General features: G+C 33.4%; 1 protein-coding gene across 1 annotated transcript in view; it reads right to left on the reverse strand.

The window, feature by feature from the left end:
- Nucleotides 1-7,379, reverse strand: part of LOC142334650 (rho GTPase-activating protein 45-like) — a 75,630-nt gene extending 68,251 nt beyond the window's left edge. Inside the window, exon 1 of the mRNA XM_075382855.1 lies at nucleotides 6,393-7,379. Within this exon, the coding sequence (XP_075238970.1) occupies nucleotides 6,393-6,408 (16 nt within the window). The 5' untranslated portion in view covers nucleotides 6,409-7,379. The remainder of the gene's footprint in view (nucleotides 1-6,392) is intronic.
- Nucleotides 7,380-27,069: the final 19,690 nt, after the last annotated feature.

Here is a 27,069-nt window from a genome sequence, read left to right on the forward strand (position 1 = left end):
TTGATACAGATTTTTTGTTAAAATTTCTGTTAAAACCAGAACCTTTGGTTTTTGTGCAAACGTTGAAATTGTTATTGAAATATAATTTTTTAGGTTTTTTACTCTTGTAATCCGTCATCCATTACGCAAAATGCATCCGTTTTTTTTCTATTTTGACTTAGTGTCAATTAACACATATCCACACTATGCGGAACAATTTCTTGTTCCTAAGGGAGAAACGGCAATAGCATGACTAGTTTAAGTCTCATCGTTATTTTTAAAGGTAACAAAAATGCGGATTGTAATCAGTCAATTTTTTTGAAAAAAATGGTTCATGTTTAGCTTCTTTTGAAGTAATTGAGGAACAAAAACATTTCAATTAAAATGTTTTTATGACAGGACCAATTGGCTATCTAAGGAGTTTCAAGAAGGAGTAGTTTTGTTATATAGTTCAAAACATATGTTCGTTTTAATATTTAAATTTATATTTTTCACAATATGTAACTTTAGGTTTTTTATTTCGGTTTAGGGATTTGAGTAATAGTTTTAAAGCATTGATAACACGAGTTTTTATTTTAAAAAAGTTCCTTCTTGGATATTTTCCGGCTTTGAGGTTCCTTTTTTGGTTTTGTCACAATATTGAAAGGCCAGATATTGCAATATTTCTATTTTAAAAAAACACAATTGATAATATCAGTTTTAAGTAGAAAGATTATGATTTTTATTACTTCTACAACGTGTTCTGGCTAAATTTAGCGAAATTTTTTTCTGCCCTTATTTGTTGCTTTTTGTTTTCGTAAGACAAGTTATTAAAAGTTGCACGTTTTAGCAACTTACAATGGATGAACAAAGAAACCCAATAACTAGTTTCAATTGATAGCGAAAGTCGTTCAAGACTTCGAAGTCAAACGTTTTGAAAATATATAAGAGTACCTTCTGAATTTGGTTTTCGTTGTTCTTTTTGTCTCTACTTAACTAATTTCACAAGTTACATGTCACAAATCAGATTGTTAATGAAAAAAGACACAGTTGAACAAATGGAAGGATTTTAGTTCGTCTTCTTTGTTAAGGCGGCTTCAAGGCCAATTTTTTGACAAGCATTAATTTAATTTTGAATTTCATGTTTATTTGTCGTCTTTTTTTTGTAGTCGTATGGTAAATTCCGGATAACTGCAGGTCTTAGTAGGTTCCTATGGATAGACAAGTAAACCTATCTGTTAAATTTAGTTGACAGCCAAAAATTTTTTATGACTTAGGTATGAGTCAAGTGTTTTGAATATTTATATATATATATGTATATATATATATAATATATATATATATATATATATATGTATATATATATATATATATATATATATATATATACACAAATATATATATATATATATATATATATATATATATATATACGTACATATATATAAATATATATATATATATATTTATATATATATATATATATATATATACATATATATATATATATATATATATATATATATATATATATATATATATAAATATATCTTCTTTTTTGTCTTTTTGATAGCTAAATTTATTAATTAAAGGTCGCATATCAAATTATTGGTGTTAAAGAAAAGCACAATTGAACATATCCAAGGTTTTTAGCGCATTGCTTATTCTTTCAACGTCTTCCTTAGCAGTTTTCCTCAAAAAAACAAGTTTGGCTTTCATTTTTGTCTATTAATTGCTCTTTTCTAGAATTGCAACATATTCTGAGTAATGAAAAAACACAATAGCTTTTTTCTGAGATAAAAGAATACCTATTTAATGATTTAGAATTTTTTCAATACGTGAGAGTTTTTGAAAGAGTTATATCTCTTCTTCAGTTCGTAGACAAATAAGCCGAAATCGTGGATAAGCGGCGTCGGAACATTATCAAAATACGAACATTACTGAGCCTCCTTATTAAAGATTTAGGTGATAATATGTACAAAACTGATTTGTTAAAGTTCTGCCAAAAAATAGCAGCTAGAAAAGCCAAGTCGTTAATAAATAAACGCACGTTAAAATTTGTGTGGGTTAAAAAGTATGTGGTGACTCTTGGCAGCGAATTCGAATATCATCACCTGTGTAATTTTCAGACTACACTGGATAAGTGTAGCCTGGGCGAACTCTATGACCTCATTATAATCATAATGAAGAAATATTGCACATGAAGAAACTTAAAACATTCTGAAGATACATTGTTTCCGAACTGAATTAGGTTTTTACTCTTGAAGTGTCTTGGTTCAGCGCTGAAAAGCTCTGAGACTCAAGTCCGGGTGATAAATTTGAGCATTGAAGTGGTGTTCTAAGTGATTTATGAAAAAACAAAACAACAAAGTTTTTTTAATTTATTATTAATGGTGTGAAATTTTATTGACTTTCATTGACAATTAAAGTGAACAGGCTAACCAAAAAAAACACTTATAGGTCCTTAGCAGCAGGAAAAATAAATAAATCTGACAAAAATTGCAAAAAAAATGAAGTTTACAACTCTTGAGAATGATCGGCTACGTTAAAATTCGAAGACATAATCAACTTAAGTTATATAATGTTTAGTTGATGCGTTAAAGTGTTTTAAAGAAGACTCACGGTTGATATCTAATTGAATTGAAGTATTTCTTTGCCGTATGAAGTTCTATGATTATGGATTCTTCATAGAACGATAAACAGATTCGTTGCATGAGGTTAAGAAATAACTGGAGAGTAAAATCAGTGAATTCCGAACGAATAATAAATTTTGGTCTTTCAGTTCTATCTGGAAAAAGTTATTTTTCAGGACGTTCTGTGACTACAACTTTCACATAAAAACTCGATCACTAAAAATGAAAGTTTCGGATTTTTTCTACTCAATTTTTTTTAAACACATTTATTGCCTTTGTTTTTCTGCTTTTGGGGATTCAAAAAAAAGATTATTTTTTAAAACTCATTCAATGAAATTTTTCTGACTACATTTTGCATAGAAGCCATAATTTTAAAAGTTTTCGAATTATGGGGTCCGAGTCACGGCAATAATAGAAACTTTCTCAGATCACTGACAGCAGAACAAATTAAAGCAATACACATTCACAAAAGAAGCGAAAAAATAATAAAGTATTTTGTCACCAGCTGAGCATGTTTTTTAAAGTCTGCGATACCCAAACCCAATAACTAGTAACTGTGTTCTACGACACTATCACAGACCTGAATGACAAACTACACTTTTTTCGACTTTGGGACAAAAAATTAGGCATCAAAGACAAACCTTTCGAACAAAAATTGAAAATGCCAAAGTCCGCAAATCACTCTTTAAAAAAATATCCGCGGTTTTCGAATTCTTTGAAACGAACCTATCAATAAATTCAAAGTGAGAGATTACTCAGCCATTCCAAAAAAATCATAAAATTTTGAAAACACAAAATTGGAAACTTAAGTATGATAAAACATTTGAAAGTTTTTGAGGTTAGGGATTTTTGCCAATAATTTTGAAAAAAATACAAGCTGACCCCAAAATTCCAATCAAAAATAGAAACACAAAACTCCTAATAGTTGAAAAAGAAAAAGTGTTTTGCTGTCTTCCAAAGCATCGTTCTAAATTAAAAGCAGCACGATTACACCTCTACAGAACTTAGGAAAACGTAGTTTACCCACTTAAAACAAGTAGACAAAAATTGACAAATAGTGTTGACAAATATATGAAATTGACAAATAATCTGAAAAATTACTAACAATACCTCAAAATTTTGAAATCATTATTAATTCATAAATAAACCAGAGTAAAATGAATATTCATTGAGTTCCAAATTAGGCTAATTAATTTTCGAAGAAAAACAGAAACGCCAGACAAACCTATGCAAAAAGGAGCCCTCTTCGTCTAAAAACTGAGCATCTTGAACTTTTGATTTATCAGCTTTCTAAACATACTCTGCGTTTTATTAGACTATTTTGAACCGTCAAAAGACTTCACTGCAGTTAAAAAGCCTCCGTTAATACAAGTTTTCCTCTCAATTATGTTAAAAATCCAACGATTTCGAAGTCATGCGAAAAATGTTTTCAACAAAGACGGGACTTCAATGTAATTCAATACACGGATTTTATATGAAACCATAACGCTCTCGATAAAAGTTTCGCTCCATTTCGTTCCGGAATTTCTAAAAATTTTGTCCATGAATGAAACATATCCGTAAAATGAGAAAAAAATAGGTGGTACTAGATGTGGCAATCTGTAGCATCTGATCTTGAAATCATCTTAGAGGTCTTTATCCTCTTAAATTGCTCTCAAAACGGCTTCCCACAAAAGATCACCTCTACTGGCGTGTAAGAAGAATACCGCGGTCAAGCCACTCAGAAAGTTGAAAGCCGAAAAAATATTTTTAATTAGTCCCTAATTGCTCAACTTGCCACTCTAGTAGACTTTATAGAAAATGGACTGATGGTGACTCAATTCATGTCTGCTCAAAACGAATGTTTGAGCTCCATAAAAAGACCGAAATTTTTTCAAACAGTCAGCAACCTGCTGTCAAAAAGCTTATCACCACGCAAGTGTACTCAAAATATACAACTGATGAACAATTAGTGCTCGCTTTTTTTCTTGTCTATTAGTTTCACGCTTTTTGAAAGAACTTCTTTGGGACACATTAGAACAGCAAAACTGAAATGATTATGACATCGCTTGCTCGTTAAGTTGTCTACTCAACTATAATGTAGAATAGTTCTGAAACTGCTGAAAATAAATAAATCCAAAATTCAGTGGTTTTGAGGTTTTGGAGCTCATTATGACTCACTTTAAATAATTTAGTTCACTTGTTTGAGGTAATTTGGAGTAGGTCGTCGTTTGAGGACGTTCTTAGACTTTGTACGCTATTCTTTTATAATTCATTTTAACTAACAGTTTCAAAAGGTCTTTGTGTCGCTAGTTTCGATTTTAGCGAACATTGACGCTAGACTTTTTTAATGAGTTTTTATAGTGTTTTTCCCTTTTTCATGAAAAATGACATCAAATATGCTTCCTTGGCCCATTTTGTCCAATTTGACTGGTAGTGGAGACATCAAAACTGCAGACACAGTCATCATTTACTCAGATAAGGGCTTATTTTTCTTTTTTACCTGCAGTGCCTAAGAAAGCGTTCTGGAACTAACATTTTAGCGGTTTTTTGTTGTTTTACATAGAAATTTATAAAAAAAAAATGAATCATTTACTTTTCATATCAAGATTTTATCAGCCAAAAAACTACTGTAAAGTTTTCAGGAAAAATTGGGCTCCTTAACAGTTGCTCATGGATACCAATTCCAGTTTTTGTCTCATCGTTGATCTTCGCAATGAAAAATGGTTGAGATTGTTTATTGGGTCCATCCTTTAAAAAATAATTTTTCAATTTTTTCGTAACAACTACAGTCAAGTCTGTTTTCAGTCCAAGCTTCAGTTAAAAAAGTTACATTGATGTACGAATGAGGTTCAAAGAAAAAAAAATGTTTTCTGAGTAAAGCCATGGTTTTTATGGTTCCAATTAACTGTTTTTTTTGTTAAATTTTCAATGAATTTTTGAGTTTTGATTTGATTCGAGCATTTGATTTTTTGCGTAGAATCCATACTGAGTCGAAATTATGAAATGTCTTTTTTGGTATCTAAGGAGTTGAAAAGAAATTATCTAACGCTTTTAATTGAAACATAACGCTTTTTCGATATTGTTTCTCGATAAGTATCGAAATTTCGCACATTGTTTTTGAGAGAATGACTTATCGTCAATTTAACTAATTCGGTGAAAATCGGAAAATTTTTTGTTCTAATGAAGAAGCAGAAATATCAAGAACAGTTTTGTTCTGGTTGTGGAATTTAACAATTCAAAATATATTCCTCCGGATTATAACGAGGCGCTGCGTTGATTTTGAAAATTTTTTTGCCTTTGTTTTTTCTTATGTTATGTTAGTTATAGACCAGAATGATTTCAAATAAAAATTCAACTATCGACAAATCCAGTCTACGTGCATATGAAGGCCAATGAACATACATCACAAGTTCAACGGAAAGCTTATTTTTTGGCTTCGACGCCGTTGTGTAAAATTGTTTGTGAAATTTCGTATTTTGCCTGTATTCGCTGTTATTTTGTAGTCTTGTCCCTTAGTGTGACTAATGACATGCCAGATTGGCTGTCTAATCAGTAGCAGTTTAAAGAGTCTACTAAGTTTTAGTTGAAATTTTTCTGGTTGCTATTAATTTTTTAAAAGTTTTCTCCTCCTCATTTGGTAGATAATTAAGTCAAAAATGTGGTTGAGCGGGGTCAAAGCATTATGTGCTAACGCACATTATCGAGCCTTGTTTCACGTAATTGTTACTTTTACTCTGTCTTGACCTTAATTGAGTTAAGTAAATCCAGCTCAGTTTTTTAATCCGCTGCTTCTACTGCAGCAAATAAAAATGACTTTACCTGGAGTGACTGGCATTTTGTCTGGATCTAAGTCAACAGGGCCAAGTAGTAATTATGGTGTAACTTTGATGGAAAATTAAGCAGTGAAGTGCAGTTGGGTAATACGTGTAATAAAGTTCTGTTTTCGTAGAATCTGATTCAATTGCTACTTGAGAGTGTAAAACTATACTATAATGTACGTATATTAGTAACTTAATTGCGCTATAAAGCAAACATAAAGTGGTTCGATTTGAATGAAGAATTCTTCTGGTATGGAATATTGGCCGAACAAGTAAATATTTCGCAACTTGAAGAAGTTCGCCGCACGGCTCCGCTTATATTTATTATCAAGTTGGGTTTGCAGAAACAAATTTGAGGTTTACTTACTTACTCAAACGTGGACCAAACACAAACGCTGTGAATGTAGTGCGTCTTAAAACTGTCTTACCAAACTGTTAAACTGTTATTAACTGCTAGGGCACTTTAGCGGCTCATTCTATACTATTAGGGTTTATTAAGTTAGAATATTAACAGGTAACTTTTAAGAGGAAGACAGTTATTTACTAAATAAGCAGGTTTGTGCTTTGAAAATAAAAAGACCGCATTCAATATCAATCGAGAGCTAAACTATAGAACCATCGAATATCTAAAGCTGAGCAGATAAACAAAAACGAAATTTAAAAAACTATACTGTTAAATGTTGCAAAATAGTGCTGAAATAGGGGTTTGTACAGTAATTTTGAATAAATGACGGAATTTTTAAATGAAGGAACTTAAAAATTATGTCTTATTGAGAATTTCAGGAACTGAGTTGAGTACACAGGATTGGTAACGTTTTATACTCTAAAAGCGGAAAATTCGCACCTAGTGATAAATAAGGAATAAAAGGAACAGAAACATATATATATAGAGAGAGAATAAGCTCAATCAAAGTGCGTAATAATGTGTTAGTTTGGTAGGACAGTTTACTTTAATGAAGAAACCTTTGGTAAGAATTTGGAGCATGGCGCCTCAAATATATAGACCGAAAGAACTGCATTTGTTCTATATAACACAAATGCATGCACGGGTATAATATAGCACCATGGTGAAACTACTAGCGGTGTTCAAACTACGTATTCTATAACCATACATTTGATACTGCTAAACTAGTTTCAACTCATATTTGAGCTATTTAAACATATTTTAATAGCTTAGACTAGTTCCAACATAAGGTGAAGAAAACCGAACATAATTAAATCTCAATGCGAAAGAAAAGTGTGCATGAAAGACGTCAACATCATATTGACAATATAAAATATGTCAGCAATGTAGTCGTTTATGCTTTTCAGGGATCTTAAACGATCGTTGGTCTGACACACCAGTGCCCGTCCCATTTGGGCTTGGACCTCTATCACACGACCCAAGCGTGTTACATACCCACTTTGAGCAGAAGGGTGACTCAGGTCGGTGTGATCAGAGCTGGCTTGGGTCGCTCATCTCGGCCTCCGGTGTTCTCTTGCAAATGCAGTCATAGTTCCGATTGTGAATGCTCAGTCAATGAACAGAACATTGTTCTGATTTTAACCTCAGCTTTCAAACAGTTCAACAAACTCGACGATAATAAGAAAATTTATTTTATGTTACGTTACGTTCCAGATAAGACATTTGTAATTTTGAGGTTTTTCTTGCCTTTCAGACAACAGTGACAATACATCGTCACAATTTTTACATACAACCGATTTCCGGTTTGAAAAGGTAGAATTTGATTACTGTGATAAGTTAAAAAATTAGCAATAATTTTGTCATTCGTATTATATGTCAATAATGTAAACTCTTTCAGCAATTTTGAGCAATCAAAAGTTAACAAAATTTTGCAATTATTATATTCCAAAAAGTTATTGGAAAATATATTGCTAGAACTTAAGAGATAAAAGTCGATATTAAGACATTGATGTTAAATTCCTCTCGTGAGAGAGACGTGATATGAATAAATGCGAAACTGCTAATTGTAATTTTAATATAAATTTTGTATTGCGATGGAAATTTCTGAAACTAATCACAAATAACGGTTCGCTCATCTTGTTCTGATCTGCACGTTGTCATTATCAAAAAAATGCTGCAGTCGGAGTCAACAGTAGTTGTACGTACAAGATTGCGATGGTGGGACTGCACAACAGAGGCAAAATATTGAAACTGCTGTCTGCCTGGTGACATATGATACCGCTTCATCCAATTTTCAACCAAACCTTCAACAATTTTGCTTGTTGTAGCTGTTTTCCACGCAACATTGCAGCCTTATTCTTTAAATATGGTCAGGGAGAGAGGCAAATTTTTTTTTTGATTTTATTTGACTATTTGACGATTTTAATCTTCAAATCCTCAATTACCTGCTTGAAACAGAATTCAGTCTTAAATTTTTGTTTGGAAAAACTGTTAGTATTGTGTTGGACCTTATTTTCCAATTAGGCACCAAATGCGAGACAAAAGAAAATCTTCTTGATTATTGCGGAAACTAGATGCCCTAACCCCGGTCAACAGTGAGGGTGTTGGAAAATGTGAGGGACAACAATATTGCCTACAGCTCGTTCATGTTGGTAGAAAGGACAAGTCTAGTAGATATTTTCAATTTTTTCAATAGGTTAAAACCACCAAGTCTAATGGTGACGAATGCTGCGAGTTCACGGAACAATTCGCTGATGAACAGGAAGCACTTAAATAAGAGAAGGAGACTTCTAAGGAAGAAAGAGTTTTTACGCAGCAAGAGGGGTAAACCATCACACAAACGCAAAGATTCAAGAAGCAAATATTCGCAAAATTTTGAAAACAAAGATGAGAAGAGAAGAGCTTGTTTCTTCAGGACGACGTGATAAACAGTTCAATGCTTTTTTGTCTCCCTAAATTTCTGTATACCTTTCACGCTCGACAAGCTAATCGAAAAATCCACTAGTTTTCTCGTACCTCTGGAATCATATTTAACAACAAGTTAATATGTTAGCTTGATTGAAATCTCTGGCATTCCTGTTCCGAGTGCTACAAAAGATCTGATCATGATAAGAACACAAAAGACGCAAAACTTCTGAAGGGAAGTCAAAAACTCCACAAAAGAATCTTCTTTGATGTAAAACCCCCCGCTAAGTTTGAGAAGGCGTGACTAGGATCTTAAACAGTTTGTTAATAAACTTCAAAAGACTTCAAAGAATCAGCTTCAACAAGGTCGAAAAAAGAGCCGAACCCGATTCGAAGGAAGCTGAAAAGGAATGAAACTGTAGCTGGGTTTCTGTACCCTCCTGGTCTTGACCAGAAATTTCTCCTCTGCGATGCCCAACAACTGTCAAAAAAAGTCATCACCTTATTCTATAACTCAAGTGAAACACCCAATTCCTGCCAAACATTCCAATTAATTCATTCCACAGGATGTCAAAATACAAATTGTTGAAAAACGTACCACGAGCCTGAAAATGCCAACGAGTGAGTCTAAAAGTGTGTGGCGTGTGATGCTGGAATGCATCTGGAAACTTGCAATGGAATCACTCTGGCTGCTATCAGTGGAATCAATGAGTTGGGTTGACAAGCGAGGCAACTTTGCAAGCACTGCCCGGTGAACAATGAGAAGAAAATTTTATTGAAATATGATCAATGGAATAAGTAAGAAGGTAGATGGATCAGAGAACTTATGAGATAGACACAAGGATTGAACAGATGGAGAAAACAATCCCAGAACTGGCAGAAGACAGAGTGGAAGGAGCAGTCAGAGTGAATTGCGGCAAAGAATAGAAAAGTTTTGTGAAGAGCTAGTCCAGAGTGCTGACGCAGCAAAAGCTTGTGAATTTAAGGAAGCACTGAAGATCCTGGAAAAACATAAGGTGTGAACTTAGTCATAATAGCGAAAACAGAGCAAGAAATTTTGAACGAATTTAGTTAGAAAACACAAATCAAAGAGCTGAGAGGGCCCGAAGTTTTTATTGAAAAGAGAAAGTCAAGAACGATACTGGTCACAATTGCAACTGAACAAGAAGTTTGTTTTCTTCTTGCAGAAAACAAACAACAATGCTAAAATAAGCAATAAAGGTATTTATTTCTTCGAGACTTTGAAAGTAAGACTCATTGCAAAAAAGTGTCTGCCAATATCTCTTGATTATTAAAGGCAGTTGAAAGATGGAGTGGTCCCCGAGAAAATCAAGATAGGAAAATTGGGTTTTCTCAATGACGGAACCAGAAAAAGTGATCGATGGTACTGCCCTTGAAAAAACCTTTTCATTTTACATGAACATCCTTGAGATGAATGCAAGAAATCCGGTGAATTTTGATAGAAAAAAAATTTTCGGGTGCATTTCGGTTGAACAATTTTAATTATTTTTTCTCAAATTACATGATATATCGGAATGACCGGAGAGAAAAATCGCCATAGTGGTGCCCCAGTAGCAGTGAAATGTGCTATCAATTCATAGCAAAAAGTTGCAGACGCTCCTGACGGCGGGCTGATATGCAAACCAAACGTCAACGAAAGCAAAAAGTTTGCTTTTTAAAAAGCACGCACTCGAACGAAGCCGATCAATTAAGAAGCAAATCGTTTTGGTAAAATTGTGGAAAACCTGATTACCAGAACGTTTGCTGTTATTTGTTGCAACATAGATATCCCAACAGCAAGTTAGCCGTGTTTGACAGCGATAGCGAGGTGGAGCTGACCTGTGATTTATAACGCGGATTTTATCAACAAGGATTCCAGTTTAAAATTTGTTTGCAAAATCACAAAAGCGAAAAAAAATAGTTATCGAAGATTTCACCACATACCACATTCAGAAGAACTAATTCTGAAGAGCTAAGCAACAACAAGTTTGACAATGAGTTTGATTTCAATTGCTTTTCACATGTCAATACCATTTGCTATGAGCTTTACGAATGCTTTGATGGCTTCATTCAAAAGCATGGTTCTTAAAATGATGCCAAAACTCCGGCCTGCGATTAAACGGCCAACATCGAATCTGATGAACAAACTTAAAACGCAGAAAAAATTTTTTCAGATGAAACCAACGTGCTATCATTAGCAGCAGTTTCTGAGATTGGCAAATTTGTGACTATTTCAGACATCCCGTTTCTAAAAGGACGCAATTGCCATAAATGTTAACGTGTTTGATATAAAATAGTTATCCAGTGGTGTCTCCATATAGAAGTTGATTAGTATAAGGGTCCATAATTATGTCTTTTTAGTTTTTAGTGTCCAACACTGATTTGAGGTTTGTAAAATTTTTTTGGTTAAATTTTATTAATATTGATTAAGCTGCTTTGGGAAGATTGTCATTGATCTTCGAACAAACTTTCAAAAACTTTCTTGACTGCGGGCAATTTGCTGTTCCTGGATTAGAGTGTAGTTTTCAGTTGATAAGAAAAGCGGATAAAAATCTTTTGCTTTTAGCGATTTTAGTTGATGTTCTAAAACAATTCAAACAATTGCTTTAACGATGCATTGTTCTCAGCTGAGCTGAAAATGTTTAAAAACTCTTTGAGTGTACGTTGTTCCCATTAAGTGCACTGAAGTTAGAATAGCTTTTTAGGCTGTTGTTCTTGTTAGGAGCGTGAAATAGATATTTGTTTAGAAATAATGCACTCTACTAACACTGATTATTTTGTTTTTATTTTTCATAAAATTGTGTAAATATATGGGAATTGTGGTGTATGGGACCTACTGAAGGCAGTTGAACTGCTTTTTTTTATATGAATTTGTTGTATAATTAATATTTATAAGAATATCTCTTTGCTTAATGTTGGAGTTTAAGGGATTAAGCACTAGAAAAATTTTTTGAATCTTCAGGGAGTGGCTTTTCATCTGTTCTTAACAGTACTCACAGCATTTTTGAATGACAGACAAAAATATCTAACTATCGCACAGTAACATCCTCAAAAAGAATGCAAGATGACGATTGACTTTTGAAAGAAGTAAGAATTTTGCAGATGCGTTCACGATAAATAATTAGAAAATTAACAAGCGGCTCGTTAATGTGCGTTCGCACATGATGTTCCGACCCGAGCTCTTTTACATTTGTGACTTAATTGTCAACCAAATGAAAAAATAACAAATATAGATGTTTGAGATGAAAACAATCGTTACACAACCTATCTACTAATTAAATAACATAATGCATGCCTTATTACAGCGCTAATTAGATCTGACATTAAAGAGACTGCGAGACAAAAAAAAACATTCAAAAAAAAGCAAAAACAAAAATTTCACGGCAAAAACTGAATATCTAAATTTAAAAGCACATAGAAACAACGTCAAAATGCAATCAGATAAAATCTTAACTACTCAAATTTACTTCCTATTAACAATACAGTGGATGGAAAGTTTTCTTAATGAGACTCTGTTACCAGTCAATAAAGAGAACGATCAATAAGGCCAAATTTAAAAATTAATCAACATTTTTTAAACCAAGAAATTTTAAAAGTCTTAAAAATTTTTAGCATTTAACTAATTAATCCTTGATAAATTACTAAGAAGTTCCTGCAAAAACAAAAGGCTTTGATTTTGGGTAGACTAAGACTTAGAAACGAACTAAGGAAAAACTTTAAAAATTACAAACGGTTTGCGAAAACACAAACTATAGCTACCATTGAAATCATTAGCTATTATCTGACTATCATGTATTTTAATTCATTTCTTATTTTGTACTAATTCAGTTGCAGGAAACAAACTGAGAGATTAAGTTTATTTGGGCCTAATTTGTAAATCATTGGGATCTGTTACTACGCGATTGTTCTGAGAGAAGAAAAAAAGAAAAGCAAAAAAAAACACTCAAAAAACGTTTATAAAAACTCAAGTTGTCCAACAAACAAAGCATTGGTGACAAATAATATCAGTAGATATGTTTTTTTGAAATACAATAAATTGGATGTTACCTCTCATTGATGAAAATAAGTTACAATTCGACGAAAAGAACAACAAAAACTGAAAAAATTTGAAAAATTTTTGAATATGTATATCATAAACTTTAAGAGTAAAGGCTACAAACTGACAAACTGATTCGGGTAACCTGCTTAACTGAATCCTCAATTACAAGATTAAGAGATTTGTCAGCAATTTACGGCTACCTAAAGAACGAAAACGGGCAAAAACAGCAATTTCAAGAAAAAAATAGAGAGAGAAAAGTGTCGAAGGCATTAGAAAATGAACATTTCACTAAAAACTTTTTTATGTTCTATTAATTTCTCAACAGCAATGGGATTCTTTTTTTATTAATATAACTTCGAAAAATCAAATATGAACAAATACATTAGAACCACGAAATTTTTGAGAAAACTCGTAGTTTCAACGCCATTAATCTCATTAGTTTTCAACGGAACCCGCTAAATACGCTAAAGTATGCCTTGATGGGACAAGAAGTTTCTTTGCTGTGCATATTTGTCAAAAAGACCTTACAACAAGTTATTGAAAACAACAAAGACAGGCAACAACCAAAAATTCAGTAGAAAAGTGCCGGAAGAAAGTGTCGAAGCAATTTAAATCATAAGTTCTTCTCTAAAAATTTTAACTTTGAGCCTTTGAAAGTCTTCTCTAAGCCAATAAAAACCATCAGTAATAGGATAATGTGATTAGATTGCAAAAGGATCCGAAAATAAAAAAAAAGTACCCGAAGTTCAAGAAAAATATATGAAAACTAGTGACATTGAAGCCTTAAAACTAATAGGTAGAAGAAAAAACCGCTAACCAGATTTTTCTTGCTGAATTAGAAATAAAAACGAATCCTGAAGGTGCTAAGACTGACTGACAATTCACGAAAAAAAGTTTAAGATTGGTGAATGTTCAAAAAAGTTTTCGAAATACTAATTTCAAATTCATAACAGCCATTAAAATCCAAAGCTTTCAACGGAGATCAATAACTACAGTCAAAAATAACACCATGGCAGAGAAAAAAAATTCTCATGCATAGAAAACCAATAAGAAACCACAATAAGGCTGTGAAAACAACAACAAAAACAGGCGAAGACCAAAATTCAGAAGAAAAGTGCAAGAAGAAAATGTCGAAGACATTTAAACCCTTAGCTTTTCTCTAATGACTTTATCTGTGATCGATTGTGTGTTTTTTGAGCCAATAGAATCATAATAATCTTTAGAAAAATTTTACAATATTTGGATAATGTGATAAGACTTCAAAAGTAACCAATAATACGGAAGTATCCAAAAAAAATTTAAAATTTTGAAATCTTGTGTCATTGAAGTCATATTACTAAAAGCTCGAATAAAAAACCGCCAGCTAGATCAAATGTTGTTACAGTAAGACTCAAGAGATTGACTTACAGTTCACGATAATAGGTTTATGATTGGTTAATAATCAAAAAAATTTTTGGAGAATTATCTTTAAAATCTTAACAGCCATTAGCTGTCCAATCAAAGCACTAGATATGTTCACTTAAATCTCAATACGGAACATATTGCACCGTTAGTCAATAAGTACATGCCATAAGACTCCAAAAATTAGTCAAATCTCAAAACCAAATTCAAATTTTCCTCTAAAATCACGAAAACTCAGAGTCGAAGCAAAAAACACATGAGGAATACCTTGAAAACAATTTTTTTGTTCATTGGGCTTCATTTGACTGTAAAGGAGTTTTGTCATTAACAGAATCTCGATATGAAAAGTGATTTGTCTCTAGCTGACTTAAAAAAGGAAAAAAAGTAGAAATATAAAAAGAGCTCTCAAATGGATTTCGAATTTTTTTGATATTGAAGCTCCCTGTGAGACCAGAACTACTCTTTTTTTATTGCCTTTAGTCTATCAGGAACACAAAACTGTTTCATTTTTTGGCAAGAAATTTAAGTACGAAATACTATTTTGATAGAAAATATCTTAATTTGAAGAAAAATCACAATAAAAGTGGACAAATATCCCGTGTTCACACAAAAATTCAACCCTCGATAACTTCTCGAAAAAAAAACAAAAATCGGAAAAATCTTTTCAATTTTGAATTCTGCGCTAGACCAGCTTTTTAGTGATAGCACCCACATTTCTCTGCGATAAATATATCGATCGGCCAAAATTGACTGAACAAAAAAACCCATTTGATTATATAGTTCCTCCCCCCCCCCCCCCCACAAGTGGGGTCGGAACAATTATCCGTGATTTGCTGTGATAAAAGACCATCTGGGTTGACTCAGGTTAGCTTCTTCTCTCAGATTACATAATATATCACAGTGATGGTAGAGAAGAAGGAGAGAAATACCGCCATGGTGGTGCCCCAAAAAAATTAAACGATAGTAATCAATCATAGCAATATACTGCAGACAATTCTGACTGCGCAGCGATATGCAATCTAATAGTCGACAACAACGAAATTTTTTATGCCCTTTTTAAAACACACCCAAAGGGAAGCCGGTGCAAATGAGAAGCAAATTTTCTGCGGAAATCATGGACGATCTGAGAACCACAAATTTTGTTAACCTTCGTTGCAACATGGATTTCCCAACTGCAAATTGGGCTGCGTTTGACAGCGAATATGAGGAGAAATTGACTTGTGTTCTCTCATGCGGCTTTTATAAAGAAGATTTTCAATTTGCAACTCGTTGGCAAAACCAGGAAAACGAAAACAAAACATTTTTGAAGAAATTCCATGGTTCAGTGCAGCTAATTTTGGTAAGCTAAGCAGAGACATCTCTGACAATGAGCTCAAATCTAATTTGTTTTCACTCTCAATAATAATTGCAACGTGTTATACGGATAATTCGATTATATTAATCAACCGCGTGTTGCTAGTAGGATTAAACAGACGCAGAGATTCCATCCTGAGATTGAGACGCTAAAATCGAATCTGGTGACCGCGTTTCAAACGCAAAAAAGGACTAGAGATGAAACCAACGAGCAATAGAAAGCAGTAAGTTCAGAGATTGGATAAATTGCGGCGGACTACGTGAAAACTGGTAAAACCAACTATCAAGACTCACTGTGCTCCAACAGAAACGCAAATCTCCTCTTCAAGAACATCAAGAGCCTATGCAAACCAGCTAGCTTACCAGATGACCTGACTCCACAGTAACGGACCTTCACGCAGCCTCACTACATAGTGAATCTTTTCAAAATATTCTTTCAATCACAGTTTTTTAACCGTGTCTTGTTCCATGAATAAGAGATAAAAGGTGATAACCCAAAAAAAGTGGTAGCGTTGCGGATCAAGTGGCTTTTGAAATTTGAGTTCAGTAAAACACGAAAACAACCGGAGCATCGATTTCTTGCTCCCACTTTTTATCTAAGAAACAGGTGCCGTAAACTGGTGCTTCAAAGAATTATTTGAAATTTTGGCTAAACAAAAACCACGCTTCCAGAAATGTTGTCCCTGTTATCCCAAATTTCAATAACCGAGACAAGCGAGGGTTGTCAAAATACAAGCGTGATTCACGTCTCGACATTGAGAGGAAGGTACTGGAGAAGTGCATGTGCGAACCACTCCTCCAGTTCTTTCGAAATACTCTTGCGTATCATCAACACTATTTAAGACAGAGAGCCAACTGTGGAAGATTGCTTCTTGAAATAAAAAACCGTTTGTACGACAACACAACCTCCCGGTTACTCGTATTTAGTGTTACTCATAGTGGTGTACCACAGAGACCACTCCTCGGGCCGCTCGATTTCTTTATTTGCCTAAATGGTTGTCTCATCTTTAAAACTCAGCAATCCCCACATGTTTGCAGATGACTTGAGGGTGCTTTCTGTAGGACGTTCGTTTTCTCACTTGCCCACGGATCTAGATGCTTTGTTCGACTAGAATGAAAACAGAAATATGGAGTTAGCAATTGACAAATGTGCAAAAACAGTGTTCAGAGGCAGGTATCAGATGCTTTTCCTCAACTCGGTTAATCCTCAGGGTTCTACAAAAATGGAAAAGTTGTGGATTAGATTATTTTTGGATTTGTCTGGGTCCAATCTGGTACAAGAAAGTGTAGAGAAGGCAAATAGGATTCTCTACTATGTCAACTGATAAGTGGAATATAAAGTTAGTTTTACCCGCAAACTCGGTGGTCTACAGAAACCGTGATTCTCTCACGATTAGGTGATGTGATGAATTTTCTTGTGAACCAATTTCCAGAGGCCGGAAAGATTCCAGGAAAAAAATGAAACAGACCACCAGGGACCAAAATTGAATGTACCACAGGAAGCTGAAATTGCTGAAAAAATCCTCCCTCTTCCATTATATCTCAGCTGAACAACTTGTTCTTGCTTTCAAAAACAATGTCAGAGGTTAGCGTGACTTATAATGGCCCAATTAGGTGGATGCACGCAATGCGAGTGAAAAAAACTATTTGTTTACAAAAACGGAGCAGAACGGAGAAAACTAAAGCAGAGTTTGTGTACATTGGTACAAAAATGTGAAGGAAACAAAAAGTCTATAAAGAAAACTCTTGACACAAAGTCGAATATTGTCTGCAAACGTCTGCACATGTCACATTTACGACTTTTTTGGTTTTACAAAACATTTGCACTATACAGTAATTTTCACTCGGTAAATGTATTTTTTTTTGCAAATTAAAGCTCAATTGCACGGGCATAGAGATGTCAATGTGAAAAAGCTCTAATCACCTTTTTTAGGAATAAAAGAGAGTTTATTCGATCAATTTCAGTCATCCTAATTTTAAACGGACGCAACTGCCATAAATGATAATGTGTTTAATATAAAATATTTATCAAGTACCGTCTCGATATAGAGATTGATTAGTATATGGGTCCATAATTAAATCGTTGATAGTTTTTAGTGTCCAACACTGATTTGAGGTTTGTGAAATACACTCGTTTAAAATTTTTAAAAAAGATTAAGGTACTGTGGGAAGACTGTCATTGAACTTCGAACAAATTGACAAGAATTAACTTGACTGCGGGCAATTTGTTGTTCTTAGAGCAGAGTGTATTTTTCGGTTGATAAGAAAAGCGGATAAAAACTTTTTGCCATTAGCTGACAATAGATAATGTTTTTTTTAAAAAAATGGCTTTAATCATGCCGTGACCTCTGCTAGGCTCAAATTGTTTAAGATATTTTTGAGTGTTCGCTGTTTCCACTAAGTACACTGAAAATAGAATAGCTTTTTCAATAGAAAATTCAGTTCAAATACAAATGAAATTTTTTTAAAAAAAATTTATATATTTATAGAGAAAACATCAGGGAAATTCTGTGCAAAAGTTTCAAAAACTATAATGGAAGTTGACGAGCCTGCATGTTATGGCATGTTAAGACAACTACCTCTTACTCTGGTTCTTGCGATCACAGCGTGTGGGGATGCTCAAGTTTAATGCTGAGTCAAGTCGGTTTAGATTTGTTTCAAATTGCAAAACTCTAGAAGTTGGAAAAAACTTGGGTTCATTGATTTAATGAGCTAAAAAAGGTTGCAATTATTGGCTGTTACAGAAAGAAACAGATATTGGATGTTTTTCTGCAGGAAAAATGTTTTCGCGTTGAGATGATTAACTTCGCGGGTTGAAACGATTTTTTTTCTTTTGCAACCAAAATTCAGTGCAAGCATCGAGCGTTCTGTAAAAATTACATTTCGCATGATACTGTATCGTGCTCTCATTCCGAATGATTTACAAACAGCGAAAAATGGAGTTAACAATTCTCCTTTTTAACTATCTGAATTTTCCGATTTTAAATGTTCCGATTTTTGTTTGATTTTGTGTTCCAGAAAAGAACTAAAGAGGTTGAGTCAAAAGAATTAGCAGTTTTTATTTGCTTCAAGCTGCTCGATTGAACAAAACAGCAGAGTCGATAAAAATATTTTGTCTGAACGATTGATTTTTACAAAGTTCAATCGATAAAGTTATGCTCTTTAAAACCTGCTCAAAACTTTTCATGTATTTCTCTTTCAAATTTAGTAAATGGTGATTGAGAACTTTGTTCCTCAATTTGTTTGTCAGCAGTATTAATGTGAAAACAATTCTCTAGCTTTTTTGAAAATATTCTCGAGAAAATACTGGGATATTCACCAACTAATAATCCCTGTTCAAGTTCAGTTAAAACATCTATGCTTACGGCCAATGTTAAGGCTGCGCGCTTAAAAACTTGGAAAAACCTCTGCGTATATCTTAAAAAAACATAGGTATTTTAACTAGCTTCTTGAGAGGTCATTAAAAATCTTACTACTATCAACGAAGTTATTGTTGTTTTTCGGATAAAACCTGATTTCACGCTGACGCAAAAAACAGCTGGTACACGAGCCATGCTTCAATTTTTTTTTCAAATATGGCTTTCATATTACCTTCACAGCACTTGCAAATAATTCGAAAAATCATGAGATGAATGTTTGCAATCTATCCCAGGAGATACTATTTTAAACAGGATTCCATTACGTTGATTGAAATTTCTACTCAAAACACTATAGAGGCAGAGAAATATTTCAGTGCAAATTGATCTTACCCTTGATCTATTTGATACAGACGCTTTAAATTAAATCCATATCGTAAAACTTAAAATTATTAGAGTCAGGCAGTTACCAAAATGACCAGAAAAAAAAGAGTTTTGTTGAGCAAAAAATCTTGTTGCTTTCAGGTATAAAAAATAAAGCAGTCACCAAAATGAACCGAAAAAAGATTTTTGTTGAGTGAAAAGTCCCGTTGCATTCAGTTAAAAAAATTAAGAGTAGTTGGAAAAATGTAGCGCGTACGTACATGGCATATTGGCAGATTTTGTTTCTGCTAATATTCTCAAATTCTCAAAAGAAAACAAAAACAAATATTTATTTGCTTTACAATTTCATATGTTTTGTTTGATAGGAAAACTGCAAAAACAAATGAATGCTTGTTTTTGCATCAATTTCTTTCTTCTCATCAATTGCTATCTGGAGCATTTTTGCAGAATCAGTTTTTTGTGAAAGTATTTGGAAACATTTCTGTAAGATAATCCCGCAGCTACGAACATTATTTCATAGGTCACAAACTATTGCAATGTGTTTGCCGATCTGAAGCACAAAATTCGTTATAATTGAATGAAATGGTGGAACCGTACTCCCAATTAATTATATGCCAATAAACATCATGACATCCTTCTTCTCCGACGTCTTTTTTGGTGCTCCGTTTATCTTTGTTTTCCAAACATCCGTTTGAAAATATCTTAATCATCATTCCAAAATACAAGCTGAAAAAGAAAAGTCAATGTTTTTTTGTGATCAAAAAATGCTCTAAGTCTGATGGCTTGTGTGTTCTGTTAACAGTTCTGGTTTTAAACTATTTGAATTTTTCGATTTTATGCACAAAGTTCAGCCAATAAAGTTATGTTCTTTATAACCTGCTTAAAACTTACTTTAAAATATTTTAAGGTTGCGCGTTTAAAAATTTGAAAAACTCTTTGCGATTATCTTAAAAAATACCTGTTTTATTTTTAGTGTTTTAACAAACTTCTTGAGAGGTCAATGAAAATCTACTTACTATTACCGAAATTTTTGTTGTTTTTGGGAAAAAACCTATATTCATGCTGACGCAAAGAACAGCTGGTACACGATCTATCCTTCAATTTTTTCAAATATAGCTTTCATATTACCTTCACAGCACTTGCAAAAAGTTTGGAATTATCATTAGATGAAAGTTTGCGATCAATCCAAAGAGGTGCTATTTCAAGCAAGATTACTTTAAATCGATTGAAATTTCTACTCAAAACACTATAGAGGAAGAAGAATATTTCAGAGCAAAGTCATCTTACCCTTGATCCGTTTGCTGCAGACGCCTTAAAATAGTTCGATAAAATAAAAGTTAAAACTATTAGAATCAGGTAGTCACCAAAAATTTTTTGTTGAGTGAAAAGTCCAGTTGTTTTTAGTTTTTAAGAGTAGTTGGAACAAACTAGCTCGTACGTTCATGACATACTGACAGGTATTGTTTCTGCTAATATTCTCAAAATTTTCGAACGAAAACAATACAAATATTTATTTGCTTCACAATTTCAATTGTTTCTTTTCATAGGAAAAAAGCAAAAACAATTAAATGCTTGTTTTTTGCATTTTTCCAGAATCAATTTCTGTGAAAGTTTTTTAAAACATTTCTGTAAGGTGATGCCGCAGCTATGAATATTAATTCATAGGTCAGAAACAGAAACAATTTCAATGTGTTTGCCAATTTCATTCACAAAATTCTTTGTAATTGATTGAATTAGTTGAAAAACCGTACTCTCAATTAATTATATATCAATAAAAGTCATGAAAATCCTTCTTCTTCGACGTTTTTTTATGCTCCGTTTCATTCTGTTTTATGAACTTCTGTGTGTAAATTTCCTAACCGTCATTCCAAAATCAAGTTGACCTAGAAAATTTTTTTTCCTGAGCCATATTTCCCAACAACTTTTTTTCAAAAACGTATCAATTTTAGGACTGACGATAAAGTAAACTAGATCCAGAACTTGAAGCAATCTGGTATCTGTCATTTGTCCTTTTTCTTTGAATGAAGTGCTCAGCTCAAGAACATTATGTTAGAGACGAGCTTGGTTAGTGGAGAAAACGGTTCTTCACTAATTCATTGGAATTGAATTATTTAATGCGAATTATTCGATGTAGTTTTCTGGTGAACATTGTTTAAAAACGCTTTTAAAAACGTAATTAGAACTTACTGTTTAAATTTTTATTCGGCTTTTGCTGCAGTAGAAAATGTTTTTAACTATCCAGTTAACTCTCAACTCAACGTAACTCTCAAAACTTAACTAGAATCAAGCTGCCGCTGAACCCAAAACTCCACTATCATTTCAACACTCATCTCACCGCTCCCCCAAATTCCAGATTGTCACCCATTTCAGGACTCAATTCACAACTCATCTCAACAATTAATTTTAGACTCAACTCAGTACACAGCTCAGCACTCAACTCAGCAGACAACTTATTACTCAAAGACTTTAATTGAACTGTCGACTCAAAACTCAACACAACAATTAAATCAACCCACAATTTTTCATTCAGCCCAACGCCCAAACTATTTGTCATCTCATTATGCAATTCAAATCTCAATTTAATTTGATAATCATTTGATGATGAAAAATTGTGGGTGTACTCTTTTTCAAGTCCCCAATTTTGAGGACAGTTTCTTTTTCTAACCACAGGGGCACGTTGTTTTTTATATAGTTAATTGCTATATAACAAGACATAAAATGTAATTGGGGGCATAAAAACACTAGAGAATGAAAACGAATGAATTTTAATTATATGGCTTGATATAAAAAAGACTAACAGCTCCATTTTTATATTTGATATCCTTTTGTTTCTGTAATGCAGTTGTTGGCGTGGTTGCCGCTGAGAGAAATCGGCTTCTCTAAATAAAAACGATTGGTTTCATGTTCGCTAAGTTAATGTTCTGTATTTTTTGGATTAAATTGTTTATTAGTTAGCTGCAATAAATTATCTTTTGAGCTGATGTCGAGGACAGATGATGCGTTGGATAACAGGGTATTGACTTTTTCCTCTGAATCTCTGCTTGCTAGAATTTGAAAAACATATCTCGAATTTTCAATGTGGGCCTGAATAGCAAAATAGTTATAAAAGATTGCCTTTGTTGCGCCTAGAAAACAAAGTAAAGCGGTTGTTGGGTGCAGCAATCTTGTGCACGAAATTCGGAGCTTAAGTCTGAATGGCTATAATTCAAAACCAATATTTGTTCTGTTAAGGAAAACCTCTTATTTTGAATTGAGTTTGTTTTTCTCGCATAAACGGTAAGCAATGCAAGCTAGCATTAAAATATTAAATCAAATTAAATGTTTTAAAGTTTTTAAAAGGCTGTGATTGCGGACGTGACCAGACTTTCAAATGGCTCAATAAAAGAATGGCACGATTTTGGAACAATGTGGCAATGGACCAAGAAGTCTTGCGGAGATTGTTGACATTAACCAGTTTTCCATTAAACAAAAGGCGATGGCTGTCACAGAACAACTGAATGAGTTTTAAACGTAGAACTAAAAACAAGCGACAGTCCATTGAAATTGCCGCAAACATCCAACCAAGAAAGAAACAACTGAATCATTTTGATGTCAATTTTGCCGCCATGATTTTTAGAGTTTGATGTTTTTCATCCAAGCCATTTTCAGCATTTCGTGTATCTTTAGGCAGAGCTCTTGAAGATTGCTTTTAGGGCATCATCACAGACTTCAATGGCAAAAATATGCGCTCTGAGAATTGGCTTTTGGTATGGCTGTGGGCAGTAAACTGTTACTAATGTGCAGAAACGTTGTTATTGGTCATCTTCTAGGCCCGTGGTAAAGATTGGTATTACTGTTAAGTTGTATGTCTTCAATTCTTGTTAGCCTTGTTAGCTTTTTCACAGCCTGCCCGTGTACACAGAATATGGCGCGTTGAGCTATTCAGAAAATTGATTGCTGCCAGCAGAAGCAATAAATACCTCCAGCGCATCACTCCATTTTGGATCGCAGCCAACAGTAGACCCCCCCCCCCCAATCCGATGAGACAATTGGATTGAAACCTGTAACCTGGCCCTCAACATCAACAAGTACCAAAATCACTGTGGACGATCTCGCCTTAAATGGGACATTGCCCGCAACACGACGTACAGCACTCCCAGCCGATTTCAAGGGAATTCATTGCCAGGACCAGGATCAGAAAATAATTAGATAGTGCATTGGATGTTCCGTTGAATAGTTCATTGGATCAAAATAGAACATTCCCTGAGATAATTAATCACTCATGCTGTCCCTTCATTAGTACGTATCGAAAATTAATCAATCAGAGTGCTCTTTTGACCGCTCAGAGTTTTTATCATAAATGATCTCAAAAATCATTCTCTCCGAACTTTCAATTGCCAATCAACCAATTTTTCCTTTAATTCTAACATGGAAAACTTTCCAGACAACTAATTTGAATCAGTCAATTCCAAAATGCCAATAAACAGTCTGAATAGTCTTTTGTTAATGTTGCTAACCACTCATTCATTCAATGAAATAAATCAACTTTTCTGTGGGGTCGGGAGGGGGGGGGGTGGTGGGGGAAGGTCATGCAGTTTTTTTGCGACAATACTCCTAGACACGTACTTTCACATCCTAATTTAATTTTTTCGAAAGGCTTCTGTGTAAAAAGGCTTCGTAAAATTTTGTCCTCCTAGTTGAGGAATTTGGGCAAAACCCAAAGCAATTTTGGGTCTTTCCCATTATAGCCCCCCCCCCCCTCCAGCTTAGTGGTCAGATAACCTATAGCCCCTCCCCCCCAAACATGGTAATTATACCATAATGGGGGAGCTATAATTTCATGGGGGGCTATAATGGGAAGACCCGCAATTTTAATGATGAAAGAAATGCCAGCTTCGCGCCAAAAATGGCATTGCTCCAATTCGTTTCACGACCCTTAAATATTTCAGCAATATTTCTGACGTCAAGTCAACTTCAAGAATACCTACTTCAATAGCCATCCTATTTTTCGGTCATTTATCTGTTGCGTAATAAATTAAACCTTTCCTATAAATAGTTAACATATTCTTATTTCCCCCAAAAGGCAAATCAGACCGATATTATCTTTTTTTTTTTTGAGACAAATAACCAACTCTCAATTTTGTACCTCATTATTTAATTTTCAGAACGGATGTTCTCTGCTAATCTGTACTTGTCTGTTAGTTACTTTATAATATAATTAGTTATTTTTTCTATTTTTGCGTCGAATGGAGAATTTTGATATTAATGCCTTTGGAGAGGTGTAAAAAATGCGAAAAAAGCTTTCTGATTGGACAAAAATTCCACTCATTCCAATTTAGTTTTTCCACTGATATAGGTATACCAAATATGATCATGATGGAGGAGTATATTAAAAATTTGATCTGTTTCAATATCCTTTAAACTTATTTCTATGCATTCACCATAACTAAAATTATTCTTCAGATTCAACTTTACTGTATTTTCTGTTAATGTATAGACAGACCGCTTTACGAACGAATAAGCAACACTTATGACTGGCATTTTGAAGATGTTCAATTGTAGTTCTTTAATCGATATCAAAAAGATTGAACTACTTTGAAGACTTTCCAACTACTTGTCACAAAGGTCTCTGATGTGTAATTTTGTAATCTGCATTCAATAAAAATTTACATACATTTATCAAGTTTATCACTTTTTCAATAGCGTTACTTCTTCAACAACTAATTTATTATGCTTTGAGAATACCTTATAGTCTTGTGATAATGTCATTTTTACCTGTTCACAATATATTGTGGTTGATTATAGTGGAAATCGCTGTTCTAATCATCACTCCAACACTTGCAAAGGCAGAATCTGTAGACGTTAGCACACTGCCGAGCAGTAAGTAATGCTGTTTTATGCACGATTCATGTTGCATCAATGCGGCTAATCTGTTTTGAAAATAGTTTCGCTTGGGTGATTAAATAGTTAATAGTTTGGGTGATAAAACATACGAATATATATATATATATATATATATATATATATATATATATATATATAAATATATAAATATATATATATATATATATATATATATATATATATATATATCCCGGGCCGAGGTGTCAACGCTAAAAAACGCAAAATTATGTAAGATTGGCGTTGATTGCGTTGAATTTATGTAAGATCTACGCCTGAGCGTAGATCTTACATAAATTCAACGCATTCAACGCTAATCTTACATAATTTTGCGTTGCATTTTGGCGTAGATCTTTCATATTTAGCGTTGATTTTAGCGTTGATCTTGCATAAATTCAACGCATTCAACGCTAATCTTACATAATTTTGCGTTGAATTTTGGCGTAGATCTTACATATTTAGCGTTGAATTTTAGCAATGATTTTTACATAAATTCAACGCATTCAACGCTAATCTTACATAATTTTGCGTTGAATTTTGGCGTAGATCTTACATATTTAGCGTTGATTTTTATCGTAGATCTTACATATTTAGCGTTGAATTTAGCGTTGATCTTACATAAATTCAACGCATTCAACGCTAATCTTACATAATTTTGCGTTGAATTTCGGCGTAGATCTTACATATTTAGCGTTGAATTTTAGCCTTGATCTTACATAAATTCAACGCATTCAACACTAAACTTACATAATTTTGCGTTGATTTTTGGCGTAGATCTTACATATTTAGCGTTGAATTTTAGCGTTGATCTTACATAAATTCAATGCATTCAACGCTAATCTTACATAATTTTGCGTTGAATTTTGGCGTAGATCTTACACATTTAGCGTTGAATTATAGCGTAGATCTTACATAATTAGGGTCGAATTTAGCGTTGAGCTTACATAATTTCAACGCATTCAACGCTAATCTTTCCATTTCATTTCAGTCCACTTTACGATTTCAAATTCTTCAAGTCTTTTTTCAAAAAATTATTTTTTTTACTGTTTCGGCCCCCTATACTGCACAGGTGAGAAAAGTGAAGTCAGCAAAAAATAATTTCTTAGTGCGCTTTTATAGTGCAAAATCCATTTCAGACCATTTTTACGATTTCAAAACTTTTTCAAGTCTTTCAAAAAATCAATTTTTTCACTGCTTCGAACCCTATTTTGCAAAGATGAGAAACATGAGGTCAGAAAAAAATCATTTTTAGTGCTCTTTTATAGTGCAAAATCCATTTCAGACCATTTTACGATTTCAAAACTTTTTCAAAATTTTTTTCAAAAATTTACTTTTTTTTACTGTTTCGGCCCCCTATACTGCACAGGTGAGAAAAGTGAAATCAGCAAAAAAATCACTTTTTAGTGCTCTTTTATAGTGCAAAAAAAACTTTTTAAAAAATTCAAAATTTTCCCAG

This window comes from Convolutriloba macropyga, chromosome 2 (assembly GCF_964194025.1).
Source record: "Convolutriloba macropyga chromosome 2, txConMacr16.3, whole genome shotgun sequence".
Lineage (NCBI taxonomy): Eukaryota > Metazoa > Xenacoelomorpha > Acoela > Convolutidae > Convolutriloba > Convolutriloba macropyga.